Consider the following 20,051-nt stretch of genomic DNA (forward strand, 5'->3'; position numbering starts at 1 on the left):
GCCCATCGGGCTTCTCTCAGAAGGGAATTCCAAAGTTGCCCTGGGAACAGCCACCGAGGCGTCCCTACCAAGTGAGCCTCCCCTGAAGATCTCAAAACTTGGGCTCGTTCATATGGGGGAAATACTGTTTCAGACGGCCTGGTCCTAAGCCACCAGGCGAGATCCTTGCTCCTGTTGTTTTCTGGGCTTGGGGGAAGACAGAGAGAGGGTGGCTCATAGCTTGTCTTGCTGCTTGGAAAGTATTTGCCATCTCTGTGGCGTGTGTTCCCATAGCCCAATGGGAGCTTCATGTGTTTTCACCTGAAGAAGCATCTCCACCCCCATTGTTCTGCCCGGACACTGAGGTCCAGCGCTGAGGGCCTTCTGGCGGTTCCCTCGTTGCGAGAAGCCAAGTTACAGGGGACCAGGCAGAGGGCCTTCTCAGTGGTGGCGCCCGCCCTGTGGAACGCCCTCCCACCACATGTCAAAGAGAAGAACAACTATCTGACTTTTAGAAGACATCTGAAGGCAGCCGTGTTTAGGGAAGTTTTTCATGTTTGATCTTTTATCGTGTTTTTAATATTCTGTTGGGAGCTGCCCAGAGCGGCGGGGGAAACCCAGCCAGATGGGCGGGGTATAAAAGTAGTGTAGTTCTTTATCTCCTTGAAATCTGAAGGGAGAGCGTTCCACAGGGCGGGTGCCACCACCAAGAAGGCCCTCTGTCTGGTTCCCTGTAACCTCACTTCTCACAGGGAGGGAACCGCCAGAAGGCCCTCAGAGCTGGACCCAGGTGTCCGGGGTGGAGACGCTCCTTCAGGTCTACTGGGCCGAGGCCATTTAGGGCTTTCAAGGTCAGCACCAACACTTTGAATTGTGCTCAGAAACATACTTTGGGCCTTTAGAGATTTTTAGGAATCTGAGACCAGCCGCTGCCTAAGTGCTACACAGGGAGTCGATTGCCTCCCAAGGGCTGGCCAAGGAGGCAGGGTGGGTTTGAGACCAAAGAGGTATTTGTGAAGGGGCCTTGGTTGGTCCTGGCCAGAGGGGGTGAACTAAATGACCTTTGTGGTCGCTTCCAGCTCTATGAGTCTATTATTTTAAGTATGAGTCTATTATTTTAAGATGTGCCTTTTTAGGCTAGGGGTGCAGAGATGTGAGAAGGCCTTAAATGCAGTGCTGGTTCCTAATCCTGATGTTCTCTGCCTGCTGGTTTCTTTCTCTCGCTCACCACCTTGTGGCTGTAGAACTCTCTGCAGTGGAACATCCCAGCTCCAGCAACAGTCCCTCCTGCACGCGTCAAGCTTGTGAAGATAAAGAAATTTAAACACACAAGGACTCGGCCGCATATATACTAAAGCAGGGGTCAGCAAACTTTTTCAGCAGGGAGCCGGTCCACTGTCCCTCAGACCTTGGGGGGGGGGGCTAAAAAATTAATGAATTCCTATGCCCCACAAATAACCCAGATACGCATTTTAAATAAAAGCACACATTCTACTCATGTAAAAACACGCTAATTCCTGGACTGTCTGTGGGCCAGATTTAGAAGGCAATTGGGCCGGATTCGGCCCCCGGGCCTTAGTTTGCCTACCCATGTACTAAAGTAATATTTTTGTATGGTGCACTGTAATAAAAGGTGATTTAATTTTGCAGGGCAGGAAATAGGTTATGTATCTGTTTTATTTGTAGCATCATACAGTGGTGGTGTTGTTGTTTAGTCGTTTAGTTGTGTTCGACTCTTCGTGACCCCATGGACCAGAGCACAGTGGTATCATACAGTGGTACCTCGGGTTAAGTACTTCATTCATTCCAGAGGTCCGTTCTTAACCTGCAACTGTTCTTAACCTGAAGCACCACTTTAGCTAATGGGGCCTCCCGCTGCCACGCCGCCGGAGCACGATTTCTGTTCTCATCCTGAAGCAAAGTTCTCAACCCAAGGTACTATTTCTGGGTTAGCGGAGTCTGTAACCTGAGGTACCACTGTACTGGGCTTCCGGGAAGCAAGTCCTGTTGAATTCAAAATGACAAACACTTTCTCGTAGCTTTACGTCTCGGCAAATCAGTCAGACGCCTGGTCCACCTAACTCAGTATGGCCCCCCTTGACTGGCAGGATCTCTGCAGGGATCCCCCCCCCCAGCCTGCAGCCCCCAGATGTTGAGCCTCGTACCTTCTGCATGCCTAGCAACATACCTTCCGCTGCTGACCTGCAATCCTTCCCCATACCTACGAAGCGTGGGCCATCCTCCTCTGACCAGATGTTTGCAGGAGGTCCCTAGGAGGCTACAGGCATGGGGGGCAGCCCCTTCCCCGAGAAAACCCACATTCTGCCACAAAAGCCTTTGCCCCCGGGGCTGCAAACTGCCGAGTCCAAACTCCAAAGCAGCACCTTCCATTCTGCAGTCCTTGAAGCCTGGCCTGGCCCTGGGCATTGGGCTCCACCGTCCTGCTCGGAGGTCCAGTTGCGGCCAAAGGCTGGCACCAAAGCGTGTTCCTTTTTTTGCATCCCAGACAGAGCTGCTCACTTGACAGTGGGCCTCCCTCGATCACGCTGTGTGTGGAAGAACGGAGAAGGGGTTGTTTAGTTTCCTTCAGAAATATTGCAAGACCGCTAATTAAAACGCTTCCATCAGCTAAACTGGCACTGCTACAGGTGCGATGAACACCCACTCCACATTTTAAGAACTCAGACTGGCAGCACCTGCACTTTGGAACTCCATGCCTATTGACACCAGGCAGGCGCCTTCCCTCTCCTCTTTTCGGCACCCACTAATAAAACATCTGCCTATCCAGATGCTTAGAAAATTGATGCAAGTTTTAACCTGTTCGTAGCCTATTGTTATTTAAACTTTCCAAAGTGTTGTTAATCTTTCTAATTGATCATTTCATTGTTTTGTCTGTTTTGTAAGCCGCTTTGAGGGTCTTTTCAAATAATCTAACAGTGTATAAATTTTATTACACACCCATGCTTTTATATTTTATCTTATCTTACCACGTTTCATTACAGCTCTATTCCTACGGTTGCACACAAGGTATAAAAGCAAGGGAATTAAGATTAATGTTTCTGTTCGATCCACCTCGCATTCAGCATATGCACTGCAGAATTTTCCTTTCCAAATGTTTATTTGTTAAGACCGAGCAATATTCTGCGGAATTCATGTTCCATGTCTGCACTAATGCTGCAAAATGCTCTTTTTTGTCCCCTGGTACCTTTATCCTCTCTCTAGGGACGCACATGGCGCTGTGGGTTAAACCACAGAGCCTAGGACTTGCTGATCAGAAGGTCAGTGGTTCGAATCCCCGTGACGGAGTGAGCTTTCATTGCTCGGTCCCTGCTCCTGCCAACCTAGCAGTTCAAAAGCACACCAGTGCAAGTAGATAAATAGGTACCACTCCAGCGGGAAGGTAAACGGCGTTTCTGTGCGCTGCTCTGGTTCGCCAGAAGCAGCTTTGTCATGCTGGCCACATGACCCGGAAGCTGTACGCCGGCTCCCTCGGCCAATAAAGCGAGATGAGCACCGTGACCCCAGAGTCAGCCATGACTGGACCTAATGGTCAGGGGTCCCTTTACCTTTACCTTTACTGGCTCACTGGGAAAACTTCAGAAATTCGTCTAGACCTGTGAGCTCAGCTACTCAGCAGCCCCTCTGCCTGAGTGATAATTCCTGGCATCCTGATACCTGAGTGCCAGACAGGTAGCCCTTCCAGAAATAACAAACCCAGATGAAGACAAAAGGGTGTGATGAACTTGGCTGGGAAACAGGGAAATGTAAATATCTCTTTTGTTCCACTTGATGGGTGTTTGGTGGAGGGCAAGGGGAACCATGGGGCAGGGTCCAGGATGCTCAGATTACTGCCACCAGACCTCCCCTTTTGTGATGTATTAGTGATGTTTTTGGGGATGTGTGACATGGGGATTAGCAGCCAATAAAAGTTTGGGGGCTCTTTTGTTGGGGCTTCCATCCTGTTCCAACTAGTGGCAGGTGGGAGTCCTATCATGACAGCTGCTGTTTTGCTCTGGTCTTCCTGGCTGGGTTCCTTGTTTTTTGTCCAAGGGAGCCCTCAGATTTCTCCGTTAACAGGGGTACATTTTATTAAATAAATCAGTGCCCTCGGTCTCCCCACACCCAAACCCTGCACATTCTGCTTCCGTTCCAGTCCCAGTAAGGACTTTGACAGCACCCGGTAGATGGGGACAGTTATGGGGCACCCGTGCAATTCCCTGCCTGCTTTGGGTGCCCATCCTCACCTCCTGTAATGTCCAGCAAGTCTTTCATCTGCTGCTGAATGCGGAGGTGCAGGACTTCGCGCAACAGCTCCTGCCTCAAGCTCCAGGGCGCAACTCCCATGCGCTCCAGCGTCTCGTCCGTCAGACGCAGCAAGGCCTTTCCAGATATTGCGTGGCTGTGCGCCGCTTCCAGAAGGGGCTTCCCCTGAGCCCCCAGGGAGCCTCGTCTCAGCCAGGAGCAGACCCCGGAGACGGTCCACTGGGCCACTGGCCGCCTCACCTGGTCCTCGTCTTCCAAGTCCTCCTCCAAGCCCTGCAGGGCAGAAGTTTGGCATGCTGATTTCTCTGCCCTCCGCTTTTGAATTCACCCCATCCAACCTCAAGCACAGACATAATAAAGTAAAAAAATCTAACGTTTGGTTTGGAGCCCTTTAAGATGAGTTGACCAATCCAGAACAGTGGGAGGAGGAGGAAGGGCCTCATTCAGCTCCCTCTTACTCTCCTCCTTTTGGAGAAAATAATGTGTGATTTTGCTCTGTCTCCTTCGGGGTTCTGGGGAGCTGATTAACAAATCTGGCATGATTCCCAGATCTTTGCAGTTCTTTCTAGTAAGTACCATAATAATAATGATTATTTGTCGGCAGTTTGCAGAAATCTATTATCTCCAAATGTGGCGGCCTTGAATTTATGAGTCCGGCGTCAGTGCCATCCAGCAGAAGGGAGCGTTTTGGAGACTCCCTGCACCTGCCACCTGGGCTCGCTCGTCAACAGTTCTGATAATCAAGATGTTTCTCTTCCTTAATTTACAACTAGTATCATGTAAACTTTGGCTCGTCTTTGCGTTTGGCACTGCCTAGCAAAGTGCTCAGTCCAGCCCAGCTTCATGCAGCCTCACAGTTTAGAGGAGTTAGAACAATAAAACAAATATTAAGGATTAGAATATTAATAAAGGAGAATAACTTTGTAAATGTTAGGAGTCAATTTTATTAGAAATATGAATTTGGAGAACTGTCATACAGGTGATATAATGAAATTCAGATAGAGGGGATTCGAGGAAGTCAGTTATCAATGTTATGAGAATAAGGTATCTAAGAAATAATCCTTTTTTGTGTTTAGTTTATTGTATTGTAAAGTGTTTTTGTTGTGTGTTTTGTAATGTCTTTTTTTGTCATAAATGTGGGGAAAAATATTTGAAAAATTTGGGGAAAAAGAGAGGTTGGCGCAGAATAAATGCACTCACCGTGTCTGCAGTTGCGGGCACTCCCAGTTGAGCTGCCAGACCATTCAGGACCCCCGCCAAGCCGCTCCCGGGACTGGTCTCCATGAGGACCCTGTGGTGGAAGAGGCAGGGGTCAGAGGATGCAGGGTGGTGGTGGCGGCAGGTGTGGGGCTACCTGCAGAGAAGGTGGGAAAGAGATCTAAGCAGAGAAAGAGGAAGGAATGGAAACAGAGACGCCTGAGCTGTCCCCCATCAGAGGCTGGTGTTCCCCTGGACACTTTTTGCATAAATGCAAAGGGCTGTAACAGAGAGAGAGCTAAAAAGTGGGGGGACCCCCTCCCAAGACAGCTGCCAAACATTCCCCTCTAAAGCAGCCTCAACCAGCGAGTGAAATGCTGGCTTATCGGTGGTGGTGGTGGTAAAGTAATAATAATAATAATAATAATAATAATAATAATAATAATAATGCTATTTATACCCTGCCCATCTGGCTGGATTGCCCCAGCCACTCCAGTCCCTTTTTGATGGTTGACATAATCTTCTTTCTTCTTTGGAAATCCCTCATAGCCAAAGAAGATCGTCTTCCATAAATAGGGTTTTAACAGTGAGTCCATAAGAATTCACTGAGGAGGCCAATTCTGGACCCACACGTCCTTCCACAGTGGGGAAATAAGTTTCCGGGCAGGAGTTGATCACGGAGTGGATTTGCCAAGTGTGGCTTCCTCTTAGCACGTTTCTCCCTTATGTCCTGAGTTTGAGTGTCTTCAAAAGCCATTACACCTTTGGTAAAGGCCTTTCTCCAACTGGAGCGCTCGCAGGCCAGTGTTTCCCAGTTGTCCGTGTTTATAATAATAATAATATATTAATAATTTATTATTTATACCCCGCCCATCTGGCTGGGCCTCCACAGCCACTCTGGGCGGCTTCCATAAAAACCAAAAATACAGTAAAATATCACACGTTAAAAACTTCCCTGAACTTAAGATGCCTTAAGATGTCTTCTGAATGTCAGGTAGTTGTTTATCGCTTTGACATCTGCTGGAAGGGCGTTCCACAGGGCGGGCGCCACTACCGAGAAGGCCCTCTGCCTGGTTCCCTGTAGCTTTGCTTCTCGCAATGAGGGAACCGCCAGAAGGCCCTCGGCGCTGGACCTCAGCGTCTGGGCAGAATGATGGGGGTGGAGACGCTCCTTCAGGTATACTGGACCGAGGCCGTTTAGGGCTTTAAAGGTCAGCACCAACACTTTGAATTGTGCTCGGAAACATACTGGGAGCCAATGTAGGTCTTTCAAGACCGGTGTTATATGGTCTCGGTGGCCGCTCCCAGTCACCAGTCTAGCTGCCGCATTCTGGATTAGTTGTAGTTTCTGAGTCACCTTCAAAGGTAGCCCCACGTAGAGTGCATTGCAGTAGTCCAAGCGGGAGATAACCAGAGCATGCACCACTCTGGCGAGACAGTCTGCGGGCAGATAGGGTCTCAGCCTACGTACCAGATGGAGCTGGTAAACAGCTGCCCTGGACACAGAATGGACCTGTGCCTCCATGGACAGCTGTGAGTCCAGAATGACTCCCAGGCTGCGCACCTGGTCCTTCAGGGGCACAGTTACCCCATTCAGGACCAGGGAGTCCTCCACACCTGCCCGCCTCCTGTCCCCCAAAAACAGAACTTCTGTCTTGTCAGGATTCAACCTCAATCTGTTAGCCGCCATCCATCCTCCAACCGCCTCCAGACACTCACACAGGACCTTCACCGCCCTCACTGGTTCTGATTTGAAAGAGAGGTAGAGCTGGGTATCATCCGCATACTGATGAACACCCAGCCCAAACCCCCTGATGATCTCTCCCAGCGGCTGCATGTAGATGTTGAAAAGCATGGGGGAGAGGACAGAACCCTGAGGCACCCCACAAGTGAGAGCCCAGGGGTCTGAACACTCATCCCCCACCACCACTTTCTGAACACGGCCCAGGAGGAAGGAGCGGAACCACTGTATGACAGTGCCCCCAGCTCCCAGCCCCTCAAGATGATCCAGAAGGATGTTATGGTCGTTGGTATCAAACGCCACTGAGAGATCCAGCAGAACTAGGAAACAGCTCTCACCTTTGTCCCTAGCCCGCCGGAGATCATCAACCAGTGCGACCAAGGCAGTTTCAGTCCCATGATGAGGCCTGAATCCCGACTGGAAGGGATCCAAATGGTCCACTTCTTCCAGGCGTGCCTGGAGTTGTTCAGCAACCACTCGCTCAATCACCTTACCCAAGAATGGAAGATTTGAGACTGGGCGATAGTTGGCCATCGTGGCCGCATCTAAAGATGGTTTTTTAAGAAGTGGTTTGATAACCGCCTCTTTCAGCGGGTCTGGGAAGGCTCCCTCACGGAGGGAAGCATTCACCACCCCACGAAGCCCAGCGCCCAGTCCTTCCCGGCTAGCTTTTATAAGCCAGGATGGGCAAGGATCCAGGAGACAGGTGGTTGGTTTCACTCGTCCAAGCAGCCTGTCCACATCCTCAGAGGTAACAGATTGGAATTGATCCCACTCAACTTGACCAGACAGAACTCTAGCACTCTCCCGCCCCAGTCCTGCTCCCACGGTGGAGTCTACTTCTTCCCGAATCTGAGCGATTTTATCTGCAAAAAACTTTGCAAAATCATTGCAGGAGAACATGTGGCCAGTACTGGGCCCCGATGTTGCAGGTGGTTCCGCTAAATTGTGAACCACCTGAAAAAGTCTCCTGCTCCTGCGGCAGTTTGTACTACATTTTTAAGATTTACCTTGAGACAGTCTTTAAACCTCTTTTTGTTGACAACCAGCATTACGCTTTCCATTTTTAAGTTTGGAGTAGAGTAGTTGCTTTGGAAGATGATAATCAGGCACAAAAGACCAGTCCAATGAAGTTGATGTTGAAGAATCGTTGCTTCAACACTGGTGATCTTTGCTTCTTCCAGTACACTGGTATTAGTTCGTCTGTCTTCCCAAGTGATGTGTAAAAATTTCCAGAGACACCATTGATGGAATCAGGGGCTAACAAAGGCGTCATGACACCCAGGGCGGGGCGTCGCTATGTAGGGTGCGTGTGCAGCGTCGCTACGTACGACACATGCACCATACATAGCGACACTGCACATGTGCTGTACATAGTGGTTTGTTGACGCTGCCAGGATCCTCTGGTCACGGCTGCAGCCAAGAACAGAAGATTCTCCACATGTGATCTATAATGAAATTAAGAAAGTCCTTAAATGGACATTTACTAAGAAACCAGAGGCTTTTCTCCTGGGCATGGTTGGCCAATTGGTGCCAAAGAAGGATAGGACTTTCTTTATGTATGCTACTACTGCAGCAAGAATTCTTCTGGCAAAGTATTGGAAGATGCAAGAACTACCTACTCTTGAAGAATGGCAGACAAAGGTGATTGACTTCATGGGACTGGCGGAGATGACCGGCAGAATTCGTGACCAGGGGAAAGAGGCAGTGGAAGAAGACTGGAAGAAATTTAAAATATATCTTAAAAACTGTTGTAAAATTGATGAGTGTTAAGATGTCAAGGGGTAAGAAGCAGAGAATTACAGCTGTAACCAACAAATTTATGGGAATTTAATGAAGGGAACTAAATGGATAAATTGACTAAAGGGTTGCTAAAAAAATTCTTTCTAAAATAAGGATGCAGCGAAAGGGAGGTATGGGGAAGTCGATTGAAAGAAGTTACAAGAAAATAAGACTATGAATTTATTTATGTTTGATTTGTTTATGTTTGTTTGTGTTTTGTGATGTGTTTGTCTTTTAATTATGTGTTTTAAAAATTGAATAAAAATTATTAAAAAAAAAAAAAAGATTCTCCACATGTGGCTGCGGCAGTGCAATGGTTCCTTGCTCCGCCGTGAGCCCGCGCAGGGTGCCTTCTTGTCACCGCCCCCCCCCAGACCTGGCACCCAGGGCGCACCGCCCCCCACCCCCCGTTGTGATGCCACCGGATGGAATCTTTCGAGGAGTTGGAGATGGTGTTTATAACATAATCAGTCCCTGCTGGATCAGTCCAGCCGCCTGTCATCACAGCAGCTGACCAAATGCCCCAATGAGAAACCCCTTAGCAGGATCGGAACCCAAGGGCAACTCGCCCCTCCTGCAGTTTCCAGACACTGGCATTCAGCAACATTGCTGCCTCTGACCGTGATGGGCAGAGCACAGCCATTGTGGCGAGCAGCCATCAACAGCCCTCTCCTCCTCCATGAATTTGTCCAGTCCTCTTTTAAAACCATCTAGGCTCCTGTGGCAGGCAGTTCCAAAGTTCAGCTAGGCAGGCTCAAGTTTCTCCTTCCTCCTTCCTGTTTCGTGAAATCTTTTCTTAGACCTCCGGCTGGTCCCTGCTCCACACCCAAAACCTTAGTCAAACACGAGCCACTCTGATAAGCACTAAATGGTTGTTTTCCTGCTTTTCCTGTGCTGCCAAAGTTCTACCCACATCCTCTTTTGCCATCCAACCTCCCTCACTTATGAAACTTCTAGGTATCATCCAGCTGCAGCTTATTTACTGACATTCGTTACACACCTCCAGTTTCCAAATGCTGCCACCTTTTGATGCTGAACTCTAAACCCACCCCAGCATTGTATTTTATTGCATTTGAATATTTTGCTGTTATGTTTCTGTGACCTCAGCTGATTACAGGCTGTTATAAGAAAAACTGCTCCCTTTCCCTTATGGGGTATTCCAAAACAAAAAATTCCTTCCAGTAGCACCTTAAAGACCAACTAAGTTAGTTCTAGGTATGAGCTTTCGTGTGCATCGTGTGCTTCAGATATCTGAAGAAGTGTGCATGCACACGAAAGCTCATACCTAGAACTAACTTAGTTGGTCTTTAAGGTGCTACTGGAAGGAATTTTTTGTTTTGACTATGGCAGACCAACACGGCTACCTATCTGTAACTGGGGTATTCCAAAGCCTGTGTAGAGTCCTTAAGTGGGTTTCCTATTGGTAGGAGAAAATAACAGAGGCCAACCACAGTATATTGAGAAGCAAAGCAGCTAGTAAGCCCGATCTTTATTAAACTGTTGCAACAGGGCCCCTACTCACCACACGCAGGAGGGAGGAGGAACCCAGAACAATGGTGTGCAAGCCTTTATATAGACTTTTGAAATTGCCCACCCTGTAGTCCAAGACCACCCCCCAAAACATCATACATACATCACAGGAGGAGGCGGTCTACAGCTGAACTCCTGCCTGCCAGGATACTTGATAATGGTCACTGATTGCATTACCTGGGCAGCCAGGCCATTCTTTTGTGATGGCAAAAACTCTAGTTCCTGAGTCCAGGTCACAGGCTCACACTATTCCTACACAAATACTCAAATACTCCCTTAAGACTGGATTTCCCAGCGAAAAGACAATGGGAAGGCTTTCCCCATTTGCCTCCCTTCCTGCAGAGGAATATTTTAGGTCATTGGGAGAGTTGAAATGGCTTCAGGATTGCTCTCCCATACTATTTCAGACACGTGGTTCTGTAATAATAATAATAATAACTTCTTCAGGTATCTGAAGAAGTGTGCATGCACACGAAAGCTCATACCAAGAACTGACTTAGTTGGTCTTTAAGGTGCTACTGGAAGGAAATTTTTTTGTTTTGTAATAATAAAATTTAAGGTCTTATATATATATATATAATAAATGTTCATAGCTGTACCAACCAAGCATGTACATAGATCAGCACAGGAAGACCAACCTGAAACCATTTTGACTCCCAAACTGACCAAATGTTTTCTCTGCAAGGAGGGAGGGGGTGAGGGAACCTTCCCATTGTCTCAGGAATTGGGAAATCACCATCTCAAAGGGTGACAGACTACCAGGAAAGGCAATCAGATAAGGTATTATCAGATAACCTGGCAAACAGGAAAAACAACAACATTCAAATTTCTGCTGTAGACCACCTTTTCTGTGATGTAAGTATGATGTTTGTGGGGGGTGGTCTTGAGCTCCAGGGCAGGGAATTTAAAATGTCTATATAAGGGCGGGCACACCTGGGCTCTGTGTCCTCCTCCTTCTCCTGCATGTGAGGGGAGCACCCTGTTGCAAAAGATCAATAAAGATCAGGCTTACTAGCTGCTTTGCTTCTCAATATTTTCTGGTTGGCCTCTGTTATTTTCTCCGACTGAAGAATGGATGCTTTTGAATTCTGGTGCTGGAGGAGACTCTTCAGAGTCCCATGGACTGCAAGAAGATCAAACCTCTGAAGGAAATCGGTCCTGAGTGCTCACTGGAAGGACAGATCCTGAAGCTGAGGCTCCAAGACTTTGGCCATGTCAGGAGAAGAGAAGAATCCCTGGGAAAGACCCTGATGTTGGGAAAGATGGAGGGCCCAAGGAGAAGGGGACGACAGAGGACGAGATGGTGGGACAGTGTTCTCGAAGAGACCAGCCTGAGTTTGACCAAACTGCGAGAGGCAGTGGAAGACAGGAGTGCCTGGCGTGCTCTGGTCCAGGGGTCACGAAGAGGCGGAGACAACTAAACAACAAATTGTTATCATGGGGGACTCAGGCTGAGCATCCGGTCGACTCCTGACAGGCTGCAGCCTGTGAACTCACCTGCCTCCCCACTCCAGCTGTCTCATCCGTACCCAGCGAAGGCTCCGGGGGCTTTGTTCGGCTGTGCCCCCCACCGCAGAAGATCTCCCCAGTCCTCCTGCCCGTCTCCAGACCTGCCTCGGAAATGATCTCAGCTGTTTTGCCTTCATCTGCATGCTCCTCCCTGGAGTTCAGGCCCAGGCAGGATCGGACTCTGTCTCCTGGCTTGCTGCCAAACCACCGACATGCCCTTTCGTGTTCCTGATAGAACGAGTGTTGCAGAAATCTGCTAGAAGGCTGCTCTCCGTCTCTTCTACCCCCGGCATGCGAAAGTTTGCCTAATCTGATAAGCACCCGAGTTTCACTTGTGCACAATCTTCAATGCACACACCCAGGTGCGTGGGCACACAATATCACATCCCTTTTAATGACAGGGCAATGTTTAAGTGAATAGCCCAACCACCATGTCTGTAGATTGCGAAAAGAAAACTTTGCTTCAAATCTCTTGGGGTGTAGGAACAAACTCTGATTAATCCCTGAGGAACAGAAGGCCCTTTGCTCATTCTCTCTTATTTATTACTGCACTGTATATCCAAAAGCTGTGAGCACTGTTATAAGAATTTTAAGGTCTTAGATATGTAATAAATGTTCATAAATGCAGCAAGCAAACACGTACATAAATATATAAAGCACATGTCTGAAACCCCACAGAAAAAAAAGTCCTGAACAAATTGACCTCAAATATTTTTATGCAAGGTCAAAGTGGGAAACCTACCCGTTGTAGGAGAGCCAGTGTGGTGTAGTGGTTAAGAGAGGTAGTCACATAATCTGGGGAACCGGGTTCGTGTCTCCGCTCCTCCACATGCAGCTGCTGGGTGACCTTGGGCCAGTCACACTTCTCTGAAGTCTCTCAGCCCCACTCACCTCACAGAGTGTTTGTTGTGGGGGAGGAAGGGAAAGGAGAATGTTAGCCACTGAGACTCCTTCGGGTAGTGACAAAGCGGGATATCAAATCCAAACTCTTCTTCTTTTCTTCTTCTTCTTGTCTCTTTCCTCACAAATCCTGTCTTAAGGGCACATTTAAGATATGAACAGGGTGTGAGCCTGTGACCTGGCTCAGGAACTAAGTATTTATCATTACAAAAGACTGGCCAGGCTCCCCAGGGTATCCAATCAAGTGACCATTAACAGGTAACCTGCCAGACAGGAGGTAAACAATGCACTCAGATTTCTGTTGTAGACCACCCTTTCTGTGATGTAGGTATGATGTATCTGGGGGTGGTCTTGAACTCCAGGGTGGGCAATTTAAAATGTATATATAAGGGCAGGCACACCTTTGTTCTGAGTTCCTCTCCTCCCACCTGCGTGTGAGGGGAGCACCCTGTTGCAACAGTTCAATAAAGATCAGGCTTCCTAGCTGCTTTGCTTCTCAATATCCTCTGCTTGGCCTGTTATTTTCTCCGACTGATGGAGAACCTGCAAAGGACTCTACAAGGGCTCTTGTGTCCCCCGTAAGGGAATAAGGGCAGTTTTCCATTTATTACAGCACTGCCATTTAAATGAGTTCTGGTGAACATACGGGGAGCCTGCAGGATCAGGCCAAAGGCGGCCCATCTAGTCCAGCATCCTCTTCACACAAGTGGTCAAATGCCCCCAAGAACCTAGGAATCCAGATAGAGTGCCTCTGGACCTGGAGGTTCAGTAAGAACGTAATAAGATTCCACTGGATCACGCCAAGGGGAACCCATCCAGTCCAGCATCCTGTTCTCACAGTGGCTGAGACGTTGCCCGTGGGAAACCAGCAGGCAGGATCCGAGCACAAGAACAACTCTTTCCTCCTGCACTTTCCAGCAATTGGTCTTCGGAAACATGGAGTGCCTCCAAGATTTAAAATGCACCCAGGGATAGCAAAGGTAAATTAAAGAACTGCATAATGTTTAGAAGACATCTGAAGGCTGCCCTGTATTGGGAAGTTTTTAATGTTTGGTATTTTACTATGTTTTATATATATATGTTGTGGAGGGGCGTGGGTGGCGCTGTGGGTTAAACCACAGAGCCTGGGGCTTGCTGATCAGAAGGTCGGTGGTTCGAATCCCCGTAACGGGGTGAGCTCCCATTGCTCAGTCCCTGCTCCTGCCAACCTAGCAGTTCGAAAGCACGTCAGAGTGCAAGTAGATCAATAGGTACCGCTCCGGCGGGAAGGTAAACGGCATTTCCGTGCGCTGCTCTGGTTCGCCAAAGTGGCTTAGTCATGCTGGCCACATGACCCGGAAGCTGTAGGCCGGCTCCCTCGGCCAGTAAAGCGAGATGAGCGCCGCAACCCCAGAGTCGGCCACGACTAGACCTAATGGTCCTAATGGACTGGACCCTTTACCTTTACCCTTTACCTTTACAGGGGTTACACTAGTTTAACCTTGGCAAACATGTCCAGACAAATCCTTAGTACCTTTATTCATTGTATTGGGACGTGGGTGGCGCTGTGGTCTAAACCACAGAACCTTGGACTTGCCGATCAGAAGGTCAGCAGTTCAAATCCTCACAACGGGGTGAGCTCCCGTTGCTCAGTCCCTGCTCCTGCCAACCTAGCAGTTCGAAAGCACACCAGTGCAAGTAGATCAATAGGTACCACTCCGGTGGGAAGGTAAACGGCATTTCCGTGTGCTGCTCTGCTTCGCCAGAAGCGGCTTAGTCCTGCTGGCCACTTGACCCGGAAGCTGTATGCCGGCTCCCTCGGCCAGTAAAGCGAGATAAGCGCCGCAACCCCAGAGACGTCTGCGATTGGACCTAATGGTCAGGGGTCCCTTTACCTTTATATATGTTGTGGGACGCGGGTGGCGCTGTAGGTTAAACCACAGAGCCTAGGACTTGCTGATTGGAAGGTCGGCGGTTCGAAAATCTTGTTTCTTCCAATCCTTCGCTAATAATATTCTCTTTTGCCAAGCCTGGCTCCAGTGCCATTGCCCCTCCCCCCCATCACTCACACCTGTGCTCTAGCCCCGCCGACAAGGAGCTCCCACCTTGAGCACACAAGCTTTGGGGCTGCATCCTGCCTGGATCTCGGACACCCAGCACAAACATTTGCATGCCCAATACCAGGTGCAGCCTGCTGGAGACACCTGTTCTGGCCAAGGATGCTCTCCGGCAACCTGGACCACTCAGACATCGCCATGGTCCCTTCCCTCTCTGTGCTGCTTGCAAGCTGCCTGCCCCTGGTATTGGGAGTAGCTTGGGATGGAGGTGAAGCCCACAAGGTAAGCCTCTTGCATTCATTCTCCCCCAGGGCATTCTCCTCCCCCTACATTGCGGGGGGGGGGGGTCCTAAAACTTGAATGGTTATGGGAGGCCCCTTTGCAACCAGTAAGGAGGTCTAGGCAACCAGTTACCTTCTTCAGTGGAGTTGTTCCACGACGGATCACCACAATTCTGTAAAAAAGCAAAACAAAAAAATCCTACTGCATCTCAGATTTTGATTAAAATTGCTGTACTTAATGATCTCACATGTCAAAGTCACTGCTATGAATTGTTGTTGCTGCTGCTGCTGTTATGTGCGGCACATACTTCTAGCACATATAAATAATGAAAAGAATGAAAGGAAATGCGATTTTGATGAATCCCTGAACTGAATTTTATTATTTCGGTCACAGACCAATTCCAGCCCACATACAATACTGTATCAAGGAAGTCATAAAACATGATAGGGATACATTTGAATTTGCAATTAGGTATCACAGGAACGATACAGATATAGCAACAGTTTAAAAATATATCAATTAAAACTTAGTCACTAACATATAACCTAAAATTATCATTTAAAACCTTAATCATTATGCTAGCACAGCTTATTCCCTAAGTTATATGACAATCACACAGAATTTGGCCAGCCAAATCTGAATGATGAATCCCTTATTCGTATATGTTTGAGAAATTTGTTCTTCTCTCTTTTGTTTTTTTTATTGTGATTTTTATTGAGTTTTCCATATTTCATTACCTTTTAATTACACAAATCCATAACTTAAAACATTGCTCACACAAAGCATCAACCTCCTTCCCTCCCTCTTTCTGACTTCCAAACATCTTTTACCAATTCCTCACATTTCTATGTTCTTCTCTCTTTTGTATTTGTTAATAAGTTGGAAATTCGGGGGGGCGGGGACTGTTAAAAGAAAAAAGAACTGTGCAGGTTCTGGCCAAGGGCTTTTTTGCCGAGGGAGGGGAAGCCAAGTTATTCTTACTACAAAGCTTTGAGTCATTTTAACTGGTGTGGCTGTGCCTCCCCAGACATCCTGGGGGGCTGTGGCTTGGTGGTGGGGTGTGCTGAGAGGGATCCCAAATGGGGACCCCTTGATGCAGGCTGGGGGGCTTCACAGAGCGCCTGTCCCCAGGATTATGGGGGGCAGAGAAGGGAAGCCTTCAGACCCTTGTGGATAAGCCCAGAGTATCAGGGGAACTGGCCACCTTGCAAAGGATGCTGTCTCATAGGAACCCACATTTGCTCCCCCACTTGACCCCCTTCAAGGACTGCCCCATGGAAAACACGCCAGGCCTTCCCCAACACCACCAGGGCTGCCCCACCTCTTCTGCAAAAAACTGAGTTTTGCATGCAGGGTGTGGGACATATCCTGCCCTTCCAGACGCCAGGAATAAACACATGTAAATCTTTCTGCAGAGGATGTTTGCTCTCTGAGATGTCCTGTTAGGGACATGTTCCCTTTCAGGTTGATGAGTCTGTGTGAACAGAGTCAGGCTCCCAAGGAGGCTGGCAAGGAAGGCTTGTAGGTGCTGTAATAAACCAAAACCTGCCCTCATTCCCTTATGGGGGACACAAGATCCCTTAATAGAGTCCTTTGTAGGTTCTCCATCAGTCGGAGACAATAACAGAGGCCAACCAGAGAATATGGAGAAGCAAAGCAGCTCGTAAGCCTGATCTTTATTGATCTGTTGCAACAGGGGGCTCCCCTCACACGCAGGAAAGGAGGAGGACCCAGAACCCAGGTGTGCCTGCCCTTATATAGACATTTTAAATTCCCTGCCCTGGAGCTCAAAACCGCCCCTCCATACATCATACCTACATCACAGAAAAGGTGGTCTACAACAGAAATTTGAATGTTGTTGTTTTTCCTGTCTGCCAGGTTATCTGATAATATTTAATCTGATTGCTTTTTCTGGTAGTCTGGCCATTCCTTTGAAATGGTGATTTCCCAATTCCTGAGACAATGGGAAGGCTCCCTGACCTCCTCCTTCCTTGCAGAGAAAACATTTGGTCAGTTTGGGAGTCAAATTGGTTTCAGGGAGTCAAAATGGTTTCAGGGCGGTCTTCCTGTGCTGCTCCAGACATGTGGTCCTCATATCTATGTACGTGCTAGATTGGTACATTTATGAACATTTATTACATATACAAGACCTTAATTTTTTTATTTCAGTCCCAAAACAAGGGCTGGAGAAGGGGATACGCACCCCATAGAAGAGGGGAAAGATGGAGGCTGCACACACATCATGCATTTAAAGCACTCCCCCACCACAGAAAGACTCCTGGGAACTGTAGTTTAAAGGTGCAGGGAATTGTAGCTCTCTGTGGGTTAAACCATAGTGAAGGACATAAGAAGAGCCTGCTGGATCAGGCCCGCGGCTCATCTCAACCAGCATCCTGTTCTGACAGCGGCCAACCAGATGCCCATCACTGTGGGAGGGAGTTCCATAGTTTATGCGTTGCGTGAAGAAGGACTTTCTTCCCAGGATTGTTCTTTGGGGTGGGGGTGGGGGAATGTGCTTTTGAATGTAAGGTAAAGGTAAAAAGCCAAGGACCCCCGGACAGTTAAGTCCGGTCAAAGGTGACTATGGGGTTGCGGCGCACATTTCACTTTCTGGCCAAGGGGGCCAGAGTTTGTCCACAGACAGCTTTCCAGGTTGTGTGGCCAGCAGGACTAAACCACTTCTGGTGCAACGGGACACCGTGACGGAAACCAGGGCGCACGGAAACACCGTTTACCTTCCTGCTGCAGTGGTACCTATTTATCTACTTGCACTGGCATGCTTTTGAACTGCTAGGTTGGCAGAATATGGGACAGAGCAACAGGAGCTCACTCCGTCGCGGGGATTCGAACCACCGAACTTCCAATCAGCAAGCCCAAGAGGCTCAGTGGTTTAGACCACAGCGTGTCCCCTCACTTTTAAATGTATGGTATATGTGGCCCCAATGCATTGTGCATCTGTGAAACTGGGTTCCAGTTCACGAAAGGCCACTTTCCGGCACAACCTTAAGGTCTTGCCTCTCTTTCCTCCTAGTGCCTCAGAAGTCGCTCGGAGGGTGTCGATTCTTGTGGGCCCCGAGTCAAGAGACAAGCTGGTGAGTAAAAAGGGACTCTCAGAGGCAGGGCTGGACTCAGTATAGGTTCAGCTGGGGCAGTGGAGGTGGTTGAATCCTGCCCCTGGCTGGCCAAACAGAGCCTGCAGCTTTGAGTCAAAGGTTGAGTCCAAGGCACTCCAGACTGGAGAAGCAAATTTCACCTCCTTGCTTCCCTCTGCCCCGTCATGCGCCCCCAATCAAAACACCCACATTCCATAAGTTCTCACACAATCCTAGAGTTGGAAGGGACCCCGGGGGCCGCCCAGTCCGGCCCCTTGCAATGCAGGCAGTGGCGGAACTTAGGGTCTCACATTTCAGCTTTTTCTGCTGCCGCACCACACGGTTGACTCATATTAAGGTTGTGGTCTGTTTGCTAAGACCCCTAGATCCTTTTCACGTGGTGAGCCAGGTGTCCCCCATTTTATATTTGTGCATCTGGTTATTCCTGCCCAAGCAGTGCCAGATTTACGTATAAGCTAAACAAGCTATAGCTTAGGGCCCCACTCTTTTGGGCCCCCCCCAAAAAAACATACTTCTTAATTGTGTTTCAGTTCAACGATTACTTTGATAAAATGCATATTTTGTTATGTGCAAATGGCTTTAGATACCATATAAATTACCATATAGCATATATTCAACACAAAAACCAGTGACAATTTGTTGTTGACAAAGGACAGCTGGACATATAAAGGGCCCCATTACCTTCAGTAGCTGAGGGCAGGAGTCAGCAAACTTTTTCAGCAGGGGGCCGGTCCACTGTCCCTCAGACCTTGTGGGGGACTGGACTAGATTTTTTTTGGGGGGGGGGGGATGAACGAATTCCTATGACCCACAAATAACCCAGAGATGCATTTTAAATAAAAGGGCACATTCTACTCAGGTAAAAACACGCCGATTCCAGGACCGTCTGTGGGCCAGATTGAGAAGGCGATTGGGCCGGATCTGGCCCACGGACCTTAGGTTGCCTACCCATGGCTTGCAGCAGTTTTCAACCTGTGGGTCCCCAGATGTTATTGAACTACAACTCCCATCATCCCTGAGCTCTGGCCTTGCTAGCTGGGGGTGATGGGAGTTGTAGTTCAACAACATCTGGGGACCCACAGGTTGAGAAAGGCTGGTTAGAGCCTCATCAAACCTAAATCCAGCCCTGTGCCCAAATGTCGAATAGATGCACACACACACAGAGGTAAAGGTAAAGGGACCCCTGACCATTAGGTCCAGTCGCGGACGACTCTGGGGTTGCGGCGCTCATCTCGCTTTAGTGGCCGAGGGAGCCGGCGTACAGCTTCTGGGTCATGTGGCCAGCAGGACTAAGCCGCTTCTGGCGAACCAGAGCAGCGCACGGAAATGCCGTTTACCTTCCTGCCAGAGTGGTACCTATTTATCTACTTGCACTTTGACATGCTTTCAAACTGCTAGGTTGGCAGGAGCAGGGACCGAGCAACGGGAGCTCACCCCGTCGCGGGGATTTGAACCGCCGACCTTCTGATCAGCAAGTCCTAGGCTCTGTGGTTTAACACACAGCGCCACCCACGTTGCATTAGGTCCATAAATTACCACAAAACATATATTCAACACAAAAAAACACAAACATTACCATATAGCATATATTCAACACAAAAAACAGCTGGACATATAAAGGGCCCCATTACCTTCAGTAGCTTAGGGCCTCATCAAACCTAAATCCAGCCCTGTGCCCAAGTGTTGAATACACACACACACACAAAATGTATTAAAACA

General features: G+C 48.6%; 2 protein-coding genes across 2 annotated transcripts in view; both read right to left on the reverse strand.

Moving 5' to 3' along the window:
• HADHB (hydroxyacyl-CoA dehydrogenase trifunctional multienzyme complex subunit beta) overlaps positions 1 to 20,051 on the reverse strand; it is a 72,384-nt gene that overhangs the window by 5,969 nt on the left and 46,364 nt on the right. The gene's annotated exons all lie outside the window — the stretch shown is intronic.
• LOC309338002 (sterile alpha motif domain-containing protein 12-like) lies at positions 1,392 to 12,314 on the reverse strand. The gene is made up of 4 exons (XM_081855106.1): positions 11,990 to 12,314; positions 5,443 to 5,620; positions 4,224 to 4,515; positions 1,392 to 2,525 (listed from the first exon to the last, which is right to left on the reverse strand). Exons 2-4 carry the CDS (start codon positions 5,524 to 5,526, stop codon positions 2,521 to 2,523), a joined length of 381 nt encoding a protein of 126 aa, XP_081711232.1. The 5' UTR covers positions 5,527 to 5,620; positions 11,990 to 12,314; the 3' UTR covers positions 1,392 to 2,520.

The sequence above is a fragment of the Podarcis erhardii genome (genome assembly GCF_964252035.2).
Source record: "Podarcis erhardii genome assembly, chromosome: 3".
NCBI classification, from domain to species: Eukaryota; Metazoa; Chordata; class Lepidosauria; order Squamata; family Lacertidae; genus Podarcis; species Podarcis erhardii.